We start from the raw sequence: 24,088 nt of genomic DNA, 5'->3' as shown, positions 1-24,088 counted from the left end.
CAATCATCTGTCTGCCTCGATGACTCCCGAGCTCCTAATGTTTTGCTGCGTAATAACACAGAGGCACTTATTTCTTTAAGGCTGTCTCTGTGAATCACCACAACATATAAGAAGGGCAGAAGGGATTTGGAATTAATGTGGTGCAAATCACAGCTATTGATTTAGCCCTCCTTTCTGTTTGACAGCGTTGATGCTTTTTTATTGGGATCCTATCGGCCATGCAGTTTGTGTTGTGCTGAATCACTGTTCATAAATCACCTGGTCAGATCTTTTTTTTTTTTTTTTTTTAAATTTCAAGCTCCCTGTCTTGTCATTGGGATGGCCATACTTCCTGGCATCTCAGCTAAGCCCTGAAGGGATTGGCTGTTCCTGCCTTTAATTTCACTGTGCTTTACTGCAGCATCACATAGTTTAAAAAAAAAAAAAAAAAAAAAAAGCAAACCAAAGCCCCAAGCTCAGGCAGATGGCCTGTGCTTGTAATCCTTCATTGTAATGCCTCCTGACAGAGCAGCTGTAGCTCACTGCTTGCTGGTGTTTTCCATCAGAAGCAACAATTTTCTTGGGATATGAAACTTGGCTGCAGCAGTTTGTTTCGCTCAAGCATCTCTCATATGAAAGGACAATGCAGGAGAGGGAAAATACTGTTTTGAAAAGGGAAGCAACCTCCTTCCCTTCAAGGTAACTTGCTGGCATATGATTTTTTTCTTTTACTATGTACTTGTGTGTTTTTGCCAAAAAAACTCTCAAAAAGTGTCTTCAGTTTAGACGTATACATTGGATATCAGGAAAAATTTCTTCAAGGAGAGCATGGTCAAGCATGACTGCAGCATGATGCAGGCTGTCTCCATCAGAGTCTCTAGAGGTATTTAAGAGATGTGAGGACATGGCACTGAGGGACGTGGTTTAGTGATTGGATGAAGTAGGACAAGTTGATGGTTGGACTTGATGCTGAAGGCCTTTTGTAACCTCGATGATTTGGCGATTCTGTAATTATATGAAAATACTCAGCCAGCAGCGGTGTCATAATTATCTTCCTTTGTGCCTTGTGGTGCATGGTTGGTTATTGCTTTGCTGTAGCAGGCTAATTACAGCAATTCATTGTGAATGCTGAGTTACGGCAGGGCATGTCAAGCACTGGGCAGTCAGATGTTTGGTGTTTGACAATCATGGACAGGTAGAACAGGGATTGCACAAAGAAAGGCATATGGAAGGTGGCAGGCTGGGAAGCATGGGGTACCTTTCAGTGACTTGCCCGGGCTGGGGCTGCCCTCCTTGGCATTCCCAGGAAACTACAGGAGGTTCTCTCTTTGTTGGGTGTCTTCCACATCAAAAGGAATGTTTTCTGATGCATTTTGGCGAGCGCATTTTTATCTGGAAAACAAACCATCTCCTGTTGAATTTATATTTCAGAATGAAATATTATCCTTTGCTTTTCAACAGAAAAAAAACAGCAACGTTCACAATCCTCCATCTCCTCCCTTCTTTCCTGTCTCTGTCTCTCTTTCCAGTCTTCATAGTGAATGACACTCAGAGTGGTTTCACCTTACAAAACTTAGCATGGCAGAGACCAATCTGAAGGGACATGTACTGTCCTCAGGAAGCCTTGCCTCTCTCTGTGGACTGTGAGAAGAGATATTTAGTCTTATTTAAATGAAGACAGCAATATTTCAGACTCCCAGATCAGGGTAGATTTTATACTGTTGAAGTAGGTACAGATTGTGTTTAAAAAAAAGATGCAAACATGAGTATGGTCTGCCTGTGCTTAATTCTGTTTTTCAAAGCCAAATAAGAATGTATTTGGTTGCCGTCTGAGAAACATCTGATGCCCATAGAACAGTGCTTCATTCCCACTTTCCTTCCTTGAGTGCTGAGTCTTGTATGACTCCAGTGCTTGTGAAGTGCCCTGTGTTTGGTGGTGGGAAAATGATATGGAAACTGAGGTCAGCATTAGTCAGAGAAATGCAGAGTGTGTGGAAATCAGTTACTTTCTGTGCATGCTGCATTTTGGTGTATGTTTTTTCTCCCACATCCAGCTTACATTAACCTTGTGCTGGCTTCATCACACCAGATGACATGAGATAGATGCTGCAGTGGCCGGGGACGGTGGTCTGCATGCCAAGTTGCCGTCCAGCAACCTCTGCTGCCTTCTAAGGGAGGGAATCTGTCAGCATAATGCAAGCACGTTGAGCAGCACCATATTCCTAATTGGTTGGATAAGATCATGCCCCTGGTTTTATGTGGTGAGTTTGCCTCAGTGAGAAGACAGATTGTTTATCAGGAAAGCTTCACAGAGCTGCAAAAATGGAGCTAAATGCTCAGAGTTTACTCCTTGGAGCACTGCTAAAGTGCTGGTAGGATTGCTATAGCAGGGACTGTTCCATGAGATTTTCTTCTGCTGGGGAAGCACCCCTCTTCCTCTCTGCAGATTTAGAATGGTCTTGAGGAAGAGACTAACCCAATATTTAGATCCTCAGAAGCCTTGCATTCAATTTCCTTTTGTGCCACCTTACTTGGGGCATACCTGAAAGCAGGTGAGGAGCCAAGCTGCAGTGACAGTTGTTGCCTGGGTAAGGAGCAAAGCTTTTAAGTACGTTTTCAAATATGAGTCTTAAAGTCCTGGGCCTGAGCCTCTGTGTGTGGCATTAAATTAGGAATAACAACACTCCCTTTCCCCAGGAAGGTGCTATGAGACTATCTTAGAATGAGATGTCTTAGAATCTTAGAACCATAGTATGGCTTGGATTGAAAGGAGCCTTAAAGCCCATGCATTTACAACTCTGGGGCTGGTGGCTGCCCACCCAGATCAGGCTGCTCAGGGCCCCATCCAACCTGGCCTTGAGCACACAGCTTCTCTGGGCAGCCTGTGCCAGTGCTAAGGTGTGCTTTGATATTCTCTATCATAAGGAAACATGCACACAAAATACTGAATTAAAAGATTTTTCATAATTTTTCACTTTAAATTTCAGATCTAGGAACTGAGAAGAGCAGTAAAAGGCAGGTATTGATGTCAAGGATTAGAGTAGGATGGGAAATTGCAGCAGCCTAGAGGAACATCAATATATGTGCTGTGAGCTGGTTAAGAGCTTGACTGTTTATCTTAACTTGTGAGATAAGGCACTGAGCCGTGGTCAGTGGGCATGGTGGGGATGGGTTGATGGTTGGACAAGGTGATCATAGTAGTCTTCTCCAACCTTAATGATTCTCTGATTCTGTGGTTCTTTTTTGGGTTGGTTCTTGTATGTTTTGTTGTCGAGGTGTTGGCTCTGCAGTTCCTTCCACAGCTGTTCCCTGTGACAGTGAAGGCATTGAGTCTAAGCATCCATCATCAGTGACCTGGTCCAAGACCAAACCTTTAACCTTGTAAATTCTTACAAAGCAAGAAATTTTATGGCTTTGATTTAGAGTAAGTAGTGTTAATTTACCTTCTTATGCATTGAAAATGCTTCAAAAACTTAGAGGGAATCAGATGAAAATTCTGCAATTTCAGGACCAAATATGACTGTTTCAGCTCTGCATGACGTCAGGCATGTGTTTTACTGCAACGGTCCATGCAGTCTTGTTTCTATTTAGAGCCTTGACTGACTGAACTTTATTTGCCAAGGGCTGGATTTCAGCTCTTCCTCAGTGCTACCTGGGGAGGAACTGGGGGAGCAAGCAGTTTTCTTTCACTATTGTTGCTGTGTGGTGGCAGATCCAGCTGCTGGATCACCCCACAGAGGTGATCACAGCAAGGGGCACGGTGGGGAGGCTGTGACCTTTACCATGCTGGAGCATGAGGCTGGTCTGGGTGTCAGGGACACAGGGTTGGGAAGTGACTGGTATCTTGGGTATGGAGGAGGGGGGAAGAAAGTCACTACCAGCTCAGACAAATGCTTGTAATGTTGTTCTTCCCGCTCTGCTTGCTGAAATCTCTGTCCAAATCTTTTGTGACCTCCTCTGGGAGTTTTTAGTGTAAATATTTTAAAAAATAAATAAATAACGAGAGGGGCAAAACAATTACATATTTAAGTGTTACTGCAGCTGTTTTAGCTGGAGCTTTAGGTTACTGACCTTAAAGGAAGAGGATGAGATTTTGGTTGCTCCTTCTGTCCTTGGCTCCCAGTTTCACTTGCAGGTCTAAATGCCTTTCTACCTTGCTCTGAGTTATGTTTCTGGAGCACCTGTGTCCCTTTCAGCTCTTCAAATACCTGATTTTGTCTTGGGACAGGGTAAGGTATTGTTCTGCTGGCAAACTGAGTTCATGGCAGCACACACTTAACTCAGAGCGTGCTTTTAACCTTGTTGAGCACAAACTGAGGTACTCAGGGTGCCGCAGTGATGTGTTCTCACCTCAGTGTCCATCAGGATGCTCCACACCCAGCCCTGCAGACCCTAAATGCTTGGATAGCTATTTCCTTGCTGTTTGTAATCCCTTGGCAAAAGTAATGGGAGTCCAACAAATTTGTGTTTATATTTATCTTATTTTTTTGTGCTATATATCGGAGTGCCACAGAGGCAGCTCTGACAGAGGCTACAGGTGGAAAATAGGAAGCTAGGTTAGTGTAGGATGGGGAGAAAAAATTTGTAATCAAGAGAGAACAGATGGATTTGGTTGTTATGCTTATGTTTATATTTAATGTTAAATTTCCTCCTGGAGCCCCAGCACTTCCATAATATGTAACACAGCATAGAATCATCTGGGGAAAGAAGGGATAAGGGAAATGTGTTTGTCAGGTGTTGGGAGGAAATCCAGCTGTGGACTTTGCTGTGAGCAAGTGAAGAAGGCAGAATTTTGTTGTAGCCCTCAGTTGGAGCACTTGTAGGCATTGCCTTGATGTGACGTGCCACAAACTTTTAGGAACCATGATGGGATGCCTTACAGGAGCAGCATTTGTGCCGTGGTACCAACTGGAGTAAGCTCGTTCTTACTCCACTTCTCATCGTGGAAGGAGCAATTTCTGCTTTAGAGCTTTTCTTTTTATTCCAAGATAGGTAAACGAGTCCATGCTCTGCTGTCCTCGCCATCCATGTCCCTGTGGGAGCAATCCCATCCTGTCTGGTTATTCGAGTGTCTCCTCATGCTGGTCCATGGTAGGATTTACTGGCCTGCTTGGAATTGCTTTCTGAATGCAATTAGTCAACAGCACACAGGTGGAAGAGAAAAGCTAATTCTTCAGCATCTAATTAGCTGGTATTGCTGCAAGGATTAGAAAACAGAGACAAAACCTTGCAGTTCTGACTGTACGTTCAGGGAATCCTATTGTGAGATGTAGCCTGTTTCACCCAAGACCTGTGTGTTATCTTTAACGACCTCTTTCTGTTTGGAGATAAGCAAGAAGCTTTAGTCTCCTCTGGCAGAAATCAGTGGAGCTCTATTGGATGTGGTGGAGCTCTACTCAATTTTATTGGCTAGGGAGAGATGGAATGCAAAAGTTGTTTGCTCACAGAATTACCTTCATGTTAGTTTTGTGTGTGCCAATGAAAATGTCCACACACAAGTTAAAGGTAACTGTTTATTTATCTGTTTGTACTTAGTGCACCTTGGAGGCCCTGCCTAATGTCATAAACGTAATGTCATCTGATCGTTAACATGTCCCCAACTTGTTCACAAAATAACCTCATGGTTTGTAGTTAAAAAAGCCAATTAAAAGACTCGCTGAGTAATATTCCTTCCAGTCCCTTGGCACATGCATGTGTTAGAAATCTATCCAATGCAAAGCCTAGGACAAAAATGATCGATAGCAGGTTACAGTGCTCTTTACTGCAATGAATTAATTGTTCATGTCTAGCAGATTTTCCTCCCAGCAGAAGCTCTGAGTATTGAACACGTTTCTCTCTTCTCTCATCTACCCTTGCTGTTGGAAACATTCCAGGCAGTTTTGTACCATCATTTAAATGTATTTATGACCTGAGAATGTTGTGTTACCCTTGAGACAGTTAGCTTCTGACTAAAAAGTTTGGTGACATTGTATGGACGTGTGGAGTTGGATATTACAAAAAGTTTTCTGATGAGAAAGTGGAACTTGATCTGGTCCTGCATCAACAGTTGTCACCTGAGAGTCATAGAATCCTTAAAGTTAGGGAATTATCAAACCATCACCACTGAGAGCTGGGTTCATTTCTTTTCTTGATCTTTGATCTACTCTTAATTTACTGATACAGGCTACCCAGAGAAGTTGTGGATGCCCCATTCCTGGAGGTGTTCAAGGCTAGGCTGTATGGGACCCTGGGCAACGTGATCTACTGCCTGATCTAGTGGTTGGCAACCCTGCCCATGCCAGGTGGTTGGTACTAGATGATCTTTGAGATCACTCCCAGGTCATTCTGTGATTCTGTGGTTCTATGACTGGCACCTCATTGTAAAACCAGAGTATTCCACGAGTGTTAATCAGCTCTATTTTTCATAGTCCAAGGCAGTGGAGTCCAAAAGTGAATGGCTGCAAGGAAAGTCCCTCAGTCTACAGATGTGAATTCTGGTGTCAGACTGGGACAGAGATGTGTTGGTGAAGAAACAGAGCAGGAAGCTTCTCCTGCTTTCTATGCTATACTGTTTGACAGTTTATGTCCTCTTTCTGTTGGGTGTTTGGCAAGTCTCATATGTGGCATCACCCACGGTTATTAGCCTACTTGTTTCACAAGATACAATTTGACAGAGATGTCCTGTTGAAGGCTCTTGTAGCTGAACTGTTATAGAGCATTTAATGTTAAGAGAATAAATGTTTCAAGCCTTTCACTCTTCTGAAGCTATGCCAACAGTGGGTAAAATGCAGTGGCATTGTATTAGCTAATTCAGATGTGTTGTGATTTTGCTCTTAAATTGTAGAGTAAAAAGTATTACCTGTTCAAGAACTCAACCCTTGCATGCTACTCCTGACTTGTTTCATAAATTGACTTTAAGGAAGGCACTCAAAATTGTAGTCTGGCTCCCAGAGTGATCTGTAGAGAAGTGTATCATCTGCAAATGTGCAAAATGAGGTTAGACTTGTGGGGCAAGTAAGTGAGGTAATTTCTTTGTGACTCCACAGCAAGCCAGTAGTTGATATAGAGAACTCAGACCTTTGGTCCAAAGTAACCAGTGTATGCCTTATAAAAGATCTGTAATCCTGTTCTGTGCTAGGGCTTATAAATCCTACTGTTCCTCGAGGGTATTGCTTACTACCCTCATCTCATGTTCTTCATCTGGGATGTGCCTACAATCTTTATTCCTGCACCTCTGAATGATCCAAGTCAAGGTACAGGGAGGCAATGGAATACGGTGTGGGAGTTTAACTTGTACTTTCTCCATTAGGAAACAAATATCTTAGGTCTTAAGATGTCGTGCAAGCACATATCATCATGTTTGAATTCTTGGAAAAGGCTTTCCTGAGAGTTGCTTTACATAAAGAAGGAGGGAAAATAATTAAGGAAGAGTGAATTTCACAAAAAATGCAGTCAAAATATGAGATTATTCTTTAAGCTGCTAGTTTTATCACCCAATTGGCACGAACAAGACTCTCTTTGATGAAGATTTGTATGGTTTTGTTGCTATAAACCAGAATATCAATTTGGAAATTCTTTTGACTGGCTGTGGAGATAAGTACCCCCAAAGACTATTTTAATTTCCATATTTATTAAACTGTTCTGTGTCTGTGAGAGACTGAAACCAGAATTCCTATACACCCTGAAGCTTTAATATTTAGGGTTTTACTGCCTTAGCAATAGGATCTTCAGTCATATGTAGCACCAGATGGCGGGGTAGCCATGTCTCACAGAAGATGTGTGAGGAAATGAGGTTTCATGTTGGAAAGAATGAGGGAGTCACAGATGACACGCACTTACGTGTCTGTGACATATTTCTTCTGCTGCACTTTGTTCTCTTCTTGCACATTCTTAGACTGCTCACAACCAGAAATTGCAATTCCCTTCCTTCTCTTTGCATCTTGTATGAAGGGGACTGTGTTCTTTACCACAGGGTATATCACCCCATCCTGTTGAGGGAATGGGTTGAGGGAACTTACGCTGGCTGAAAACTATTGAAAAAGAGTGATTTTCTGATGGATAATGTTTTTCCTAAGCACAAATGGTAGTGCTGGCACCGGGCAGGAGTGTTGAGAGAGAAAAACTGCTCTATCCCTGTTACTGTCAATAAGCTATCACTGGAGTATCTTTCACACATACATTTTATCTGGCTGAAGATAACCTTTTCTAGGGTGATTTTCCACCATACTGTAGAAGTCTGTGGTATCACCACCCATGAAATGCAGTGAGATGATCTTAAAAGGTAGCAAATGTTTTACTTTTTCTAGAGTTTTATTTGCAAAGATGGCAATGCTTGTTGTCTGCTATGTAATAGTTGGTGTTGTGAGTACATGAACTGATCGACTGTGACTCATCCTGTTGTCCTTTAGAGTCAGTGAATACCTTTTATTGGCTTAGCTGGGCAACAGATGAAGCTTGGATCAAAGAGCCACTCTTTTACTAAGAACTGCTTGTATCTCTAGGATTCAAAAACAAGCAATCCCAGATGCATGTAAAATGGCTGGACAGGCGCTACACAGCTTGCTTGTGAAGTCTTGTTTAAAGGGAAAATAATGTTTTCCAGTCAAAGGGCTGCTGGCTGACCTGACCTTTACATGCTGCAAATGATCACTGAAAGGATAAATAAGATAATGATAATAAAAACTTTCTTAGTCATTACTGGGCTGATACTGAAAGGGATTTGGCAAAGGCTGAAGAAATGGCACTGTGTTATATGGATATGCACTGTCCTCAACAAACCATGTACAGAATGTAGTAGATGGAGCTTCAAGGAGGAGCACAGCCAGCCTTCGGTGCCAGCCATGCTCGCTGAGTCTGTTTATGTGTTGAGATGGTGCTGCCTACCTTCAGGTGTGTGCTTTTCAGCAAATAAATCCTTTGCTTTCATATCTGTCTCCTCACTTTTGTGTTCAACCTCTTGGATGATGATAACTGAGTAGCTGCCTGATGAATGACCCATGCACATTAGCACCATTTTATCTGAATGGTAATTGGGAGCTTTATTCTGGGAGGTTCCTAAATATCCACCACTGGAGGTTCTCTGTCAGGTTAGACAAACTTCTATCAGGAATAGTTTAGATATGATAAAAAGATTGACTAAACAGCTTTGAAAATACCCTTCAAGCCTTACTGTCTCTTGTTTAAAGCTCTGCAATAGTAAAATCACACTATTTCCATGGCAAGTGTTTCTAGGAAGCTCAGTGAAGGAGCGGATGTCTCTTGGACTAAAGGTTGGCCAAAGGCTGCACCAATGCATCCAGAACTGAAATGGTGATCCAACATGTAACAGCTGAGTCAATAAGTATCTAAGGAAGAACTTGTCTCACCTGGCTTCAGAAGCTTTGTGGATACACATGTGTCTAAGTTAGGCAATTAACTCCTCCAAATCTAGCTGAGTTTCACAGGGAGCGTGGCTGGACAGTGGCACAAGCTTCCCCAGGCGGTGGTCTCGGCACGAAGCTGACTGGAATTCAACATGTGCTTGTACAACACTCTCAGATTAGTTAATTTTGGGTAGTCTTGTGTGGAGGCAGAAGTTGGATTTGATGATCCTTATGAGTTCCTTCCAATTTGGGGCAGTCTGTGAATCTATGATTCTCCAGATCCAGACATCAGAAATGTGTAGGAAGCACCACGTCTGTCTGGTGATCATCACATCACTCCATGGTGCAGTATCTTGGCCAAGAGCAAGGCAATTCCTTTGTCCTGGTTGGTGTGAGAGCTCAGTACATTTCTCATTTCATCTAGGACAAAGTATTCATCCAAACATTTTTCTATCAACTGTTTGTTTCTAAACATTGGTAAGAGTTGTCCCTGTTCTGCTGACAGAGCTGCTTGTGGTTCTTTGAATGTACCCTGATGTTGTGCAGAGGTCTGTCTATCTGTAAATATAGATAACATGTCACTATACTCACTGGCCTAGGACTAGCCATTTGTATTAACGGTTTTGGGCTGGAATCCTAGAAATGGTGTTTAAACAAATTAAATAAAAATTTACCTAGTGTATCATTTATTCTGATTGCTCACAAATATTGATGATATATTTTTACTGAATTTTGGCTTTTATTCAGTAAATCTCTTCAGTTCGTCTTTAATTTGCAGATGGCTTTGGCAGGATTTCAACCTAAGCTTCTGGTTGTAGAAACCTGGTTCTTCAATTAGGCTCAAGATGCAAATAACCTGATTTTCAGAAAGTCTGAATCTCCACAGCTGCCTTGTGGGGTTCTAAGTAATGCAATTAGGGCTGGGCTTCTCCCTGCCAAAAAAGCCACAAATAAATTGGGATTGTGGAAAGAGAAGTGCAGCAGAACACACAGAAATGACTAGGAATTTTGGGATTTAGGAATAAAGGAGGAAATAATTAAAGCCCAACTCAAGTTTTCAGCTGAAAAACACCAATATAAATAATTTCAAAAGAGATTAATGAAGGAGAAACTTAGAGCTGGACATGAAATCTGAATGAGGTAAACCAGAGCCCTGCTGATGTGTGCTGCTCACTGATGGGCTCGGGATGGTAGGAGCATGGGGGAAGGTGGGAATATTCATTACTGCCAGAGGATATACTTAGAAATAATGACTGCAGTAAAAGAGGAGGATGGGCTCGATGCCTGAAACTAATAAGAAACTTACATCTCCTCTTTCAAAACCTGAATTAGGAAAGGTGACTGATGGGCAACCCTTTGAACACTGGAGTAGTCTCAATGTGTTGAAGGTTTTATCCTTGAATGGTGGTGGTGGTGACATTATGGAGGCTAGATGTGGGGAAGCATAGCTTGGGAACTACAAGTACCATGTTTCTGTATCTTTTGGGATATCATGTTCTAGTGTACTCCCTTCTCCTGACTTCATTCTGTTGCTAAAGAGGCTTTTATTTGTATGATGTTGCTTTTTTTCCCCCTTTAAAAAAACAAACAAACAAAAAAAAAACCACAGTTAATCTTTATTGCACATGTAAATATAGATAGCATATGGGTCTGTAAAGATTATGGGTGCTCCTTTTGGCAAACAATATCTTTTAATAGCATTGTGTGCAGTTAATCGGTTTAAGGAAACGTATCAGTGGAACAAGCACTGCAAGTTCAGGGAAGGAAGGAATAAATGATAGACCTGAGAGCAGTTGTTCACTTACTTGGTAATATTATGGCAGGCATTGTAGAAGGCTTTTTTTCAGTCTTTTTTTTTTTCCTTGGCTTATTGACGTCTGTGTTTGTAAAGCAACATGAGCAGAGCAAGCTGTTACATTACAAGAGACTTTTGCTGTTATTTCATAACAGCTCCTGGTCTTCATCCACTCTTTGTACCCAGATCAAATGTTTGGTGCATCAGGAACTGCTTAGAAGGGTCTGTGCCCTCTTTGTGCTTCAATTTTGGTTAAGTGGAAAAGGCTACAGGACAGCTCCTATGTAGTTGAAAGGATGGAATTAGAAAATTGGTGCAGAAAAATAGGAGATGCATTGAAATGAGTGTTTCTGCTCATTCTGCAGAAGGCTCAGGTTGGAAGGGACCTCAAAGCTCATCCAACTCCAACCCCTGCTGTTGGTTGATTATCCCCTACCAGCTTAGACTGCCCAGGGTCCCATCCAACCTAGCCTTGAGCACCTCCAGGGATGTGGCATCCACAGCTTCTCTGGACAGCAGTGCCAGTGCCTCACCACCCTTTGAATAATCTTCATGGCCTTTTCTGTACCCCCTCCAACAGCTCCTCATCTTTCTTGTGCTGGGTCCCCAGTCCTGGACGTGGTACCGCAGGTAGGGCCTCAGTCCCCATGAGAGCAGACTCAGTCCATGGAGAGGAAACCAATACTTCTAGAGTCTCAAAAATACGCTGAAACAGACTTTTGCTTTTAGAACAGGGGAATCTGTCAGCTGTCATAAAGGACTGTGAGGTGACAAGCCCACATGTGGAGGTGTGCGCTGGAGACTTGTAAGATGCGTACACCAGGTCCCAGGTGCCCCTCACCAAGTTAAGCTCAGCATTGTACAACATGGGGGGCAGTGAAGTGGGGTTGCACACAGAGAGGTACTGCATTGATGTGTCACTCAGAGAGCTCCTGGAAGCTGGTGGCCAGAAGAGAGCCTTGGAGCTAAACCTGCAAAGCAGGGGGTGTGGGTGCCCTGGCTGCAGGACTTTTGCATGGGAAGCATGGGAGGGTGGCAGGCCCAGCCATTGATCTGGTATTGATGAGTTATGGACATACCTCATTGGACCAATTCTGCTGTTTTTTTCTCCCCTTGGAAGAGCTGTGGTCAGTGCATCACCCCTTTGACGTCGTGTGCATTCACAAGGGCATCTATTTTGGATGTAGTGTCCTTCAGAGGGAGCATACATACGTCAGAGGGCTTTTTCTTACAGCTTGGTGTGCAGTAGTGCACATGTGATTTCACTGATTCTCCAAAAACAATGAGGCGAAATTCAGCACAGAGTGAAATAAATGTTCCTGTCTGATTTGGAGACATTTTTCAGGTTGCTATTAACCTTTTATTTGAAATTTAATGCTCAGGACTACAAATTGATTCTGAGTGGCTTCTTGGAAGAGCATCAATTTTCCATTTAGAAAATTATCCTTTTTTAAAAATTATGATGTATTTATTAATTTATTTATTTTTACCTTAACCCTGTATGGAGTGTTCAGAGAGAGATTTTCCTATGGAAATGAATTCTTTGGGCCTGAAATTCAAGCCTATTTCTCATATCCCAGGAATTCTAAGCAATAAACCAGAAATGTTATCAGAAAAAACAGCTGAACTGGAGGAGGGACAAGTTAAATCATTAAGGGCAAGCCCAGAAAAGTAATAAAGCAGTCAGACTTGTTAGAATTAAAACAGAACAGTGGCCAAACTTAAAGATACTCTATGTCTGGGTGATAGTGGGGGAAAAAAAAAAAGCATTGAAAGCAAAAACAGATTAATAGGTGGCAGCAGATAACTTCTGGCAATGGCTTTGCTGTGAAATGATTTTCAGAGAACTGGTGGGAAGAAATTTCTCAATTAGAGAGGAGAAGAAATCACAGCATAGCAGAGCTGTGATTTTCAGAGGGATGCAAAGGAGCTGTAAGCACCCCATGGTGCTGGGCGGCCTCCTTTATCAACCTGCTATATTTGGAAGCTCAGATTGCTGAGGCAGATTAGAAACTCTGAGCCTGGTAAGCCATTGCTAATGGGAGATTTCCAGCCCTCACCTATGTCACATTGGCTTCGGGGATGTTTCCCCTATAGCTGAGGTGTGCTTCCAGCTTGTAGGGATGTATCTGAGCTACCCTGGGTGCCGAGGATGGAAGCTAAAGCATCTCATGATGCTGGATTATTTGGTTGAACCTGAGCTCTATGCAGGTATATTCACCTTCTACAAGTAACCCAGCCTACTAGCTGGCCAATGGCGCAGATGAAGCTGTGAGCTGCAGTGGATGTCTGCAATACAGCTACCAAGAACTGTGTTTGTTCCTTGGTAGAACTGTGTTACAGGGGAGAGGATGTTGGTGGTGTGTCTAGCAGAGCTTGGGGGTGTATATGTGTGACCATGTGCAAAAATCCATCTGTAGATTCTTCATTACAAGCAAATAACAGAAAAAGTGACAAATTCCATGCCATGCTTTTCAGTTGTACAGTAGAATTGAAAGTCAGGTAGAGAAGAAATTAAAAATAAATAAATCCATCTCTTCCACGAAGGAACTGAGCATAGTATGGACAAAGACAATGGAAAAAGCCTGTTCAAGAGCAAGGCCATGCTGCATAACCCCCTTGTGAACCTTGAAACTCCTCTGTTGACATGGCTACCCACACACAGGGTTAGGGCATCCAGGGGAAAGGACACCTATTGGATCCATCTCTCCTGGAAACTTCGTCTGGCTGGTTAAAGCTGGAAAGATTTACAGAAGAAAAAGGGGAGATGGAGACTTGAGTCTTCTACCCAAATGCAGAAGGAGAGAACAAAACTACTACTTTTGAGGACCCCTCTGTCCCCTTCCTGCCTGCAAAAGGGTTTCATGCTGGGGCACATCTCTCAAGTGTATTTTGAGAGGGTGGGTGTGAGAGCAACCTGAATTGTTGACACCAATCTGCGCTCTATAATTTCAATCATTTGTCCTGATACAAAATAGAAATAAAAAGTTCTGCACGTGAACCCTCAGCTTCAGAGGGTTTCAGTGTTCTTTGCTTTGTTTTCTTCCAGTCTTGAGTAGATAATAGATAATTTTTATCTTATGTGATATGAATGATGGGATGGATCTGCTACAGATTTGTTATTTATATTCTGGTTGCTTTATAGGTGGATTTCAACATGACAGTAATTAATGACTTTTTTTTTTTGTTCTTTGAAGATTGTGTAATGAGGTGAAGAGGGGAAAACACAAATTTAATTGAGTATATTGATAATGTGTTATATTTCATGTATAGCTGTGGATTAGGTTGAATCTTCTTACAGTTTGCTGTATTTCTAAGACCAGTAGTTTTTCTTTCTAGTGTTCTGTTAGTTGGGCTTCTAAACCACAAGTTAAGCCATAAAGACGTTTTTTGAACCATGAGGATATTAATTCCAGTGCAATCAAAATGTTACTTACAATTCCATGCAAAATAGCAAAGGCTTTAATGATTTTTAGCTAGGACTTTATTAACATCCAAATGGAGAGCTATGGTTAGCAGTAGGAGAAATATTAATTCCATTGTTGAAGAGAATTAAAAGTGCTCTCTTTGTGAGCTAGCAAAATATTTGCAAGGATGCACTAACCTGAGCCAGAGCCAGCACAGACTTCCCCTTAGCCTAAACTGACCAAGGAGGAAGGCTGTGTGACTGCTGTAGGTCAGAGACAGAGGACTGGGACCAATCCTGCTAGGAAACAAAACTGTACTGGAAATTGTGCCCCCTTTCTTTTGCAAATCCCACCTTCTGCTTTTGCACTTGTGCTTTGTGCTTGCTCTGCAATGATCCACAGTGATCATCAAAGCGGTAATAGTTCTTCATGTGGCAGCTACTTCCTTTCTGGTTTAATTATAACTGAATTTGCTAATCACAGTCTTGATTAATGATCTTAATATGCAAATGCTATGATGAAACTGAAACTCTTTGTAATTGCTTGCAGACAGATTACCACTTTGAGTACACGGAGTGTGACAGCAGTGGTTCCAGATGGAGGGTGGCTGTCCCGAATCCGTCGGCAGAGTGCTCTGGACTACCTGACCCCGTGAAAGGGAAGGAATGCAGTATGTTGGCACTTTCCATATTACAGATCTCTTGTCTGTTTGTGCTGATTACCTTACACGGCAGTGATGCCAACAAAGCCCTTTAGAAGAGCTTTTAACTCATAATTCTACTTAACTCTGTCACCAGTGTCATGAGTTAGTCCTTCCCTTCTAGGCCACCCTGTATGCTCTTCCAACCCTTCCCCTTGTATCTTGGAGCTGTAGAGCAGGGACTGTCCTTGCAGTGCAGTTTTACCCTCATGAATACCTGCCATAGGTACCCCTGTATGCTAATTTACAGAAAAACCACAACATCCATTGAAGAGTTGTTGTTGCTTGTCTTGAGACTGCTATACTTTTAACTGCTGCAGCTCTCCTGTTTATTTGTAATAGCAGCCAAAATGGTGACCAACAGTGGCCAAATTGCATTTGCGTAGTGTCCATGTTCTCATCACCTGCATTATTTAACTGACAATAAGCTAAATGCAAGTAATGGTAAATGTCCTATTTTCCAGTGTTATTTTCATGCTGAAGCTCTTGCATTTTTATCTGTTTATTTATAACAAGCCAGAGGGTTTGCATATCACTCGGTTCTCTTCCTTTTCCAATAGGTTAAAACACTTCATCTTTGCACCTGGGTACATAAATGAACTGGTGCTCTGCAAGTACATGTGAACTATTCCTTGCTATTTGCAGCTTCCCAAGCTGAATGCCCTTTCCCATCTCACATCCTTGCTCTAGCAATTCTCTTCACAACAAATCCTAGCAGAACTTTATTTTCTCAGTAATTTCTAACAGGGGCTGTAAAACACTGTGTCTGACAAACGGGAAGAATGATGGCAGTGTCCTTTCAGTTCTGCTGTAGCAGAGATGACTTTTTATTCACTTCTGACTCTTCCTGTAATGGTTTATTGCTTGTTTCATTGCACAGTGTGCTCCAGCATTGGGCACATAAATGTTTTTTGTAGCACTGTTGAACACAGTAAGATTTCTGACTGCCTGCAAGCATCGGCTGAAAAGTTGCATGTGTCATTCCTGGTGCTTGGGTTTTGTTTCTGAGGTTTTAAGTGTGGGATCTCTGTAAACCTAAGGGATGTGTTATTCCATTACAGAACTGTAGAAGTAGGTAGCGCTTCAGGGGATCCCATAATTCATCCTTCAGCCCAAACAGCTGTAATACCTGCGACTGTAATTTGTGGCTGATGTTTGGCTGGGCTGTTGCCAGGGTCCTCTGATGATGAAATGCCCACTAACTCTCCAGATATTTACTCATATATTTTGTTCATTCATTTTCCCTTCAGTTACAGTTTTTTTTCTGCTTTTGAATTTCCCTTGCTGAACTTCAAGCCTTTCACTTTTTGATTTTATTTTGTGCAGTAAGGAGCAGTTAGTGTTATCCCTCTTGATGCACAGTCACTTCTGGTGTATGCTGAAGTATGTGGGCATAGCTCATTTTTTCTGATGTACACTCTTTCTTCGTAAAGCTTTTGAAAAATGATTTAAGGTCTAGAAGCATTACATTCTTCACAGCTTTCTGGTACAACTTTCAACAAAAGGTTCGTATACTTTGTTTTGTCTTCTTTAATTTGTGTGTGTTGCTGCTCTTATATCAGCTCGAGAGAAAATTCAGTTGTTTTATAATCATGGATGAATCTTTGGCTGTTTTATCTTTCCCTGTTTGACAGAGGAGATCTTTACTATGTTGATCGACTGTGATGTAATATACAAAATACAGGATTCTGTTCAGTACACTGGAAAACTCAGTAGATGCTTTTCCTCCCTGTAGTGTTGCTTTTAAGTCTCATGGCAATTCAGCTGGTTTGAGAAGCAATTGGATAGTTGAATTTTTTTTTTTTTAATTTTATTTTTTTTTTTTAACTGAGCTGTCTGCTTTCAGGGCTTTTGGGAGTGCAGCAGAATTAATGTAGCTCTTTTTTTTTCCCCCCTCTTTTCCTTGTAGTATATTATAGCTTCCGGAGATGTCTGGCTATATCCTGATTGCAAAAGTCATTTTAGATTTCACATCTCTTAGTCTTTCACCTTTTGCTTTAAGGGCAGCTAATCTTCCTGGCTGAAAATATGGTTCCACCAGCAGCAGATAGTTACTGCCAGAGTACACTTGGAATATCCCTCCCATTTGGCTTGGCTAACCTGATGGGTTGTATTGCAAGATGTCTGAACCTTTTCTCATAGGCCTAGAGGTGTTTTGTCCCAGAGCATTTCAAGAAATGCTGTAAGTTTGGCATGCCCTTTAAGATGAGTCTTTCTGGCCTTTCTGCATCCTTCAGATTCTGATGCATCTTATAGATTCTCCCCTATGCCTGAGTGTCCTGACTGGGTCTCCTCCTGACTTTTGGTAGAGTCCTGGGCCCCCTTAGGTACTTTATCTTTCCTTCAGCCTACAGACCGAAGGTCTGCAGTATAATCACCACAGGTAAGATCCAGCTTTGGATATCCATTATCTTTAGAAGATGTGAAATCATAGAATCATCAGGGTTGAAAAGACCACTAAGATTATCTAGTCCAACTGTCAACCTATGCCTGTGACTGCTCTAGATCATGTCCCTCAGTGCCACATCTACCCATTTCCTGAACACCTCCAGGGATGGTGAAGAAGCTTTTCCTAATATCCAACCTGAACCTCCCCTGGCCTATCACGGTTAGCTGGGAAGGAAACTATATAGGATCTATTAGTCCTAAGATATAGTTGAGCCAACTATCCTACTACAGAAAGGATTGCAGTTGTATAGTAGCATGAGTTCTGAGGGCCTTTTTTTTTTTTGGTCTCCTTGAGGCTGGCAAAGCCCTCAGTGGTCCCTGCTGGTGTTATGACACAGTGGATATAGAGGAATGTGAATGGGAATGTGGTTTTTTTTTCCGAACACATCTGCTGTTGCTGCTGATTTCACGATGTTTTGTTTGCTGTTGTTTTCTTCTATTTGGAAATGCTCGCCACTTAAGAATATCTTCCGTTGATCTTTGCTGCTCCCTGGAAACAGAACTGACTGTCGTTATTTTGGGGAATAGCTGTCGTTAATTTGGGGAATACTGCATAAACCTGTCTAGCTTCCAAATGCTCAGCAGTCATTTTGTTTAAATTGTGCCTGAACCAGGAACCGGAAAGGTGATACACCAATATGTTAAACATCTCCTATCATCTTCGTAAATATGTCTAGACTGTGGTCTCCAGTGGAGTGCAAAGACTCTTTGAGATCGCTAAAAACGTATTAGCTCAGGTGTTCCGTGTATCTGGAGCAATCTAACTGTGGCACAGAGCTCAGCTGCTGTCTCAGGATGTGCTCATTTTCAGGATGTTGTGCTTTACTGCTTTTCATTCAAATGAACCCGTTTAAAATTAGGTTGGGTGTCTCCAAGCTCTGCTGCGTTGTGAAGTGTATGCTAACCCGTGGATGGTGACCCACTCAGAGTGCCTGCCAGCATATCCTCGTGTGGCTATTGTCACCAAATCATGTCAGGATTGAGACTTTTTTTGGGTTTTCAGAAACTGATCAGTGACACTTAGCTGCAGAGAAGATGGGGCCCTCTGAGAATTAGTCACAGGCTTTTGAGTAGGAAGGACTGTTATATTTTGACTGCTTTATGATCTCAGTATTGGATGAAGGATTTTTAGCCTTTTTTTCTTGCTGTGAGAAGCATAATAACCCACCTTCCTCTCTGGCCATCCTTTCTTCTTCATCTTTACACTCAGGTAGAAAGGAGAAAGGACCCTTGTGCACAAGGTGTTTGTAGTGCTGTAGGAGGTGCTGCTGTGCCATGACCCAGATATGAGATTGATGATGCAGGAGAAGCTCTGCAGGACAGAATCTCACTTGCAATAACGTGCTGGGACAACATGACCTTTCTGAAATTCATTCCTGCCTGGCAAGAAACCTTCCCCTCTTTCTTTCTGACTTCCTTGCCCTGTGAGGCTGCAGTCATTGCTGTTTTCAGATTCCGTGTTGGGACCAGCCTGCTTTTTGACATTCAGCACACCTGTGTTACCTCCAGGCACGACCACGTTAGACTGCTCAGCCACCTCTCCCAGAGCTTTGCTCTTTCTTCCCTCCATGCTCATGCTTGTTCAGAGATGACTCATACTTCTGACAACAACCCGTCACAGTTGCAAGAAACTCTGGAAAGATACAAATGAAATGTGTAATGAAGGTTTTGGCTAGGTTAGAAGGCAATATGTGTTACTCCTGAAGCTGGTCTTCGTGGATCTCTGCCTCATGCTTAACGTATCCTCTGCAAGCACCTTATTGAGGGCCTTTCGGATGATTCCATGGTTCAGTGGTCGTGCTGGTGTTTGACTGACGGTTGAAGTAGATGATCTTAATGGTCTTTTCCAACCTTTTCGGTTCTGTAGAAGAAAGTGGAAGAACAGAGAGCCTTCTTCTGTCGGTGAGGTTTGGAGTCTGAATCCGTTACTTCTTGATGATTGGCAATGTGCTTAACTAATTTGGTCTCGCTCATTTTTAATTACCAGAGCTCTCACTCTAATCTCCTTGTGGATCTGATAGCAGCAAAAGAATTTAACTGATAAAGATCACTGCCATCAGAGCAGTGTACTTGGCTTTTTAAATGGAAAACCTTTGTGACAGTCAATGGGAGGAGTTTGCTTTTGGGGCTAAGTCTGAAGACCCATAAGGCTGGTATCTTGGAAAGTGGTTCATTATGGTGTGTGGGCTGATGTAGTTTTTAATAAGGACCTTCTGGGGCCTGATGATAGGAGCAGAATTTGGTATTGTGTTCCCACTGACTCTATGCTATAGTGTGTCACAGTTGTGCTTTTCTGCCAGCCTGACTGTATGCTGCATGTTTACACTCAAATTAACTGTCTGAACTCAGAGTCTTCCTTTTCTCCTGGCCTCCTTCCCTACGTCTCTTTGTCTCCTTTCACTCCAGTACAACCCAAATATCTGGTTCAGACAGTGCCCTTACTGTGTACTGGTGCACTGATTCACTCTTCAGAGCTGTTTTCATCAGCAAAAAGGGCTTACAGGGTTCACATTTTGATCTCAAATTCTTTTTAATATTAACCCTCTTATTGCACAAAATGATGAGTTGTTCTTTGTTTTTCTTTTCCCCCAGCCTAAACAAAAAGAAGTCATTTCCTAAATACCTGTTAATTTTAGCAGTGCTTTGTGCATAGTAATGAAAATGTGCCGAAAACAAAAAGAACAATTTCAAAAGGAGTTGAATTTGCTGTGTTCAAGGGATAAAAGGATTGTTAAGGTCACTGTCAGAGTCAGCATCCAAATGCCGTGTGCATTACAATGCTTTCATATGAAAAGAGGCACAAAATCATTGATAATATGGAAGAACTCAGTGATATACAATGCCATGCAGTTATTAAGGCTTAGAAAATTCCACTCTTACTTGGTACTGCTAAAGGAAAAGAAACTTGAAATCAGAAATGTGTTTCCATTTTAAGGCAAGGTGTGTAAGTGTGCACTGAATGGTAATCATGTGGAAAGCTCCACTGACTTTGGGAGAAACAATATCCTTAATTACAATGGACTTTTACTGGGGCCTAAGAGCAAATTTTGTCCTGATTTATTGCTACTGTGCTGTTTGTTGAGTTTATTCAAACTTGTGTAATTTGCTTCTAGGAAACACAGGAGGAGATATGGATCTTTCTGCTAATTACAGTGTACTTTAAACACCATTAGGGCAAGTGACCTTTTTAAGACTTGCAAGTTTTGTAACTCTTTAAGGCAACTGAGATCTGCAGAAATTTTTATTTTACCATTCCGCTCTTACAATAGAAATGTAGTAGAAGTTTAAACTTCATAAAAACATTTAAAGTTTGATATCCTTTCCATCTTTGTTAAGATTTGGTATCCTGAGCAAGTAAGGTGTGAGCCAGATCCTTATTCCCTTGAAATCATTGGGCATCTGTGAATTTTATTATGTATGATGTACGCACGTACACATCTGTGTGTAATGTGATGAATAATATGAACTGGATACATCTGGCAATACCAGCGTGCTTGTGTTACAGCCTTCTGATGTAAAGTGTTGGTTTGTATCTGTTCAATGTCAACTTGTGCTTGTATTCAAGCAAATTGTATATAGTCTTCATGGTACATAATTTGTACTTCCAGGTTTTTAGCTAGAATTTTGAAATTTGGCTGATGAAGCCTTGAAAATAGCAACAAGAAGTTGTAGTAGTTTCTCTATTTTTTACATTATTGTACATATAGATCATAGAACAATTAAATGGATTGTGTTAGAAAGGATTTTAAAGATCGTCTGCTTCTACCTCCCTGCCATGAGCAAGGACACCTCGCGTCACATCAAGTTTCTGAGGGCTCCATCCAAACTGGCCTTGAATGCCTCCAGGGATGGGGCATCCACAGCTTCTCTGGGCAACAGTGCCAATGTTATTTTTTGATTAACAAATAAAGTGTATTTATGTTATGTCAAAATCATTTATTATGGAATCGAAAAATTAATTATCACCACAGAGTTTTTTTTGTCTTAATATATGAATATAATACATACTTTTTGAAAGGCTTGAGGAAATCTGGAGTTAGGACCTCTTGAAGCAAATGTGTATATCCCACAAATCATCAGAGAGGTTATTTGCTTATTTAATATTAATTGAGGATTAGTTTTTGGTCTCATTAAAGATATTTGAAATGACTGGGATATCTTTTTTTTCAGCTGTGAAGAGCAAATATGGTGACATCAGCATAGCTCTGAGGACTAGGCATATATCCTCATTTTTTCTCATGGCTTCAAAGCACTAGATCTCGCCTTCATCAACCTTGATGCACTAATTTTTTTTTCTTCATTTTTCATGTCATTCAGATATTGCTGCTTTTGGTATTCACCTTGGAAGAAATAATGAGGTCAAGCTATTAATAGCTGCTGGTGTTTAACCATGTCATTTAGATCTGACATATGCACTTAGATACTTATATGTGGTGACAGATGTTGTTGGGTACCCTGAGCTGTAGGAAAGTGCTATTTTGAGGCAGTGTTCAAGAGAAGTATTCAGAAATTCTCTCATTCCTCCATCTTTGGGATCACTTTAACCTCTTCTCCCCTCTCAGCTGAACAGCCTTCATGAAGCTGCTTGTCAACATATAGGAGTCCATCCTTGCATATGGAAGGTTGCTCTCTCAAACCTGAAAGCCAAAAATATGGATTATTTATGGGCATGATTACTGAGGGAATTTGGGTATTTTTCTGTTTGCTTTAGATTTGTCCCTTTTCCTGTTATGTTCTATCTAGCAGTTAAAGATGTATGAGAGAGTAAGACAGTACAGATTCTGGCTCTACATCTAACTCTGATATGAACAGCAAGGAATTAATGCAACAATGCCATGAATTGAAGATGTTGAATTGGCAGTGGCGTGCATGGCAGCTTGAGAGCTGCTACTGAAAGCCTCCAACAGATGTGTATTTTTATTTCTTTTTAAGCATCACTGTTAATGAGTTAATTACCTCTGTGCATGAGCAATAGAGTATCTTTGGGTAAGAAGTCACATTGTTGACTTTTCAAAGATCCTTTTAGATAAATGTTTTAAAAGTTTGCACTGAACTCATAGAGTTTAATTCCCAGGGAAGAATTACTGAGAGCTGTGTGTTGGTGTGCGTATTGAGGCTTCCAAGGGGAAGATTTGCCTTAGAGTCTTCTGACTTCTTTTGCTCTATTTGTGTACACAGTACAATTCAATAAGTTAGACACATAACCTACTGAATCTGATTTCTATTTTAAATGGAAGGAAACTAGTAAGACCTTAAGATTTGCTATGGTTGAGGTATGAGAGGCAAACAGACCGGGTGTGTGAGGGAGAGACTGTGATCACACTGAAAATTTTGACACATCAGCTGAATAGGATGGAGATAGTTGAGTGTAGACATTTTCATGTGAGTCAGTATTTGAGGCCCAGTTGTAATCCAGTCCCTGGATACCTCAAGTTCAATGCAATTGCTCAAATATAGCTGTTTAGGATTTGTTGAGATTTCTTAGTGTTTCCTATCTGGTTTACAGTTGCTACACCAGAAAGACATAAATTTCCTTTCATACTTGGATTGTGTTTGCTAGTCCACTGCAGAAGACAGTTCAAACGTTGTGAGAAGTCATTTGCACCAACCATCAATTTGAGCAATTGAAATAGGCCAAGTGGCATCAGTCAGTAAGGAATGGAGGGTTACTCACCTCTAGGTACATTTCCTCCTCTGTTCCCCAACTTCTCCAGTGCTGAGCCATAAGGGTGACTGTTGTAACAGCAGCTCTGTTTGCTAACTTCCTGGGCATAACTGTCTTCCTTCAATGTTCTACTCCATGAATTAGCTGAATATTCCAATTCCAAAACCACAGCTTTAAGTACCCATCCAATGAAATAAAAGTAAATAAAAAAAATAAATTCCCATATGCCAAGCCAGCTCGGGAAAGTGGTATTGTTCCTGTCAAAGAGAAGAACTGGAGAGAACATTGATTCATTTTGTCATTTCTTGGATAAAAGGAAAAAATATTTACACTTAAGAAAAGGAAGCGTCCCTTCCACAGAAGTTGCTCTTTTCCAGGGTACCTCTGATTTCAGTGTGATCACATTTCAAGCCAAAGAAGGCTTGACAGAGTTTTTCTTTAAATAAAGATTCGGCCTGGTTCCTGATAACATTGGGATATAATGACTGAAGAAAACCAACATCAATTATTCACAGTCTATTGGAGAAGCCTCATATAAATTATTCACGGAAGACATTCTGAAGCTGGCTGAGATTATAGGAAACATTAATAATAAAACAATGAGTTGTTTCTTCCTTTGTTTTTTTTCTACTCTTCCTGTACTGTGGTTGGGTGTTGGTTCCATGTATTGTGGATTACAGTGTCCTAAAGTGGCACTGAACAGATGGCTCAGTTTGCTTTCCTTTGGTCACGTCTTCCCTTCTAGGTTTGTGG

General features: G+C 41.5%; 1 protein-coding gene across 2 annotated transcripts in view; it reads left to right on the top strand.

Moving 5' to 3' along the window:
- Positions 1–24,088, top strand: part of ELAPOR2 (endosome-lysosome associated apoptosis and autophagy regulator family member 2) — a 91,403-nt gene that overhangs the window by 29,116 nt on the left and 38,199 nt on the right. For both annotated transcript variants that reach the window (XM_052681019.1, XM_052681018.1), the window contains exon 2: positions 15,072–15,192. In XM_052681019.1, coding sequence (XP_052536979.1) covers positions 15,072–15,192 — 121 coding nt within the window. The remainder of the gene's footprint in view (positions 1–15,071; positions 15,193–24,088) is intronic.

The sequence above is a fragment of the Tympanuchus pallidicinctus genome, unplaced genomic scaffold (genome assembly GCF_026119805.1).
Source record: "Tympanuchus pallidicinctus isolate F22 unplaced genomic scaffold, pur_lepc_1.0 scaffold19, whole genome shotgun sequence".
NCBI lineage: Eukaryota > Metazoa > Chordata > Aves > Galliformes > Phasianidae > Tympanuchus > Tympanuchus pallidicinctus.
Note: the sequence above shows the minus strand (reverse complement) of the source record. Positions and strands in the feature narration are given on the sequence as shown.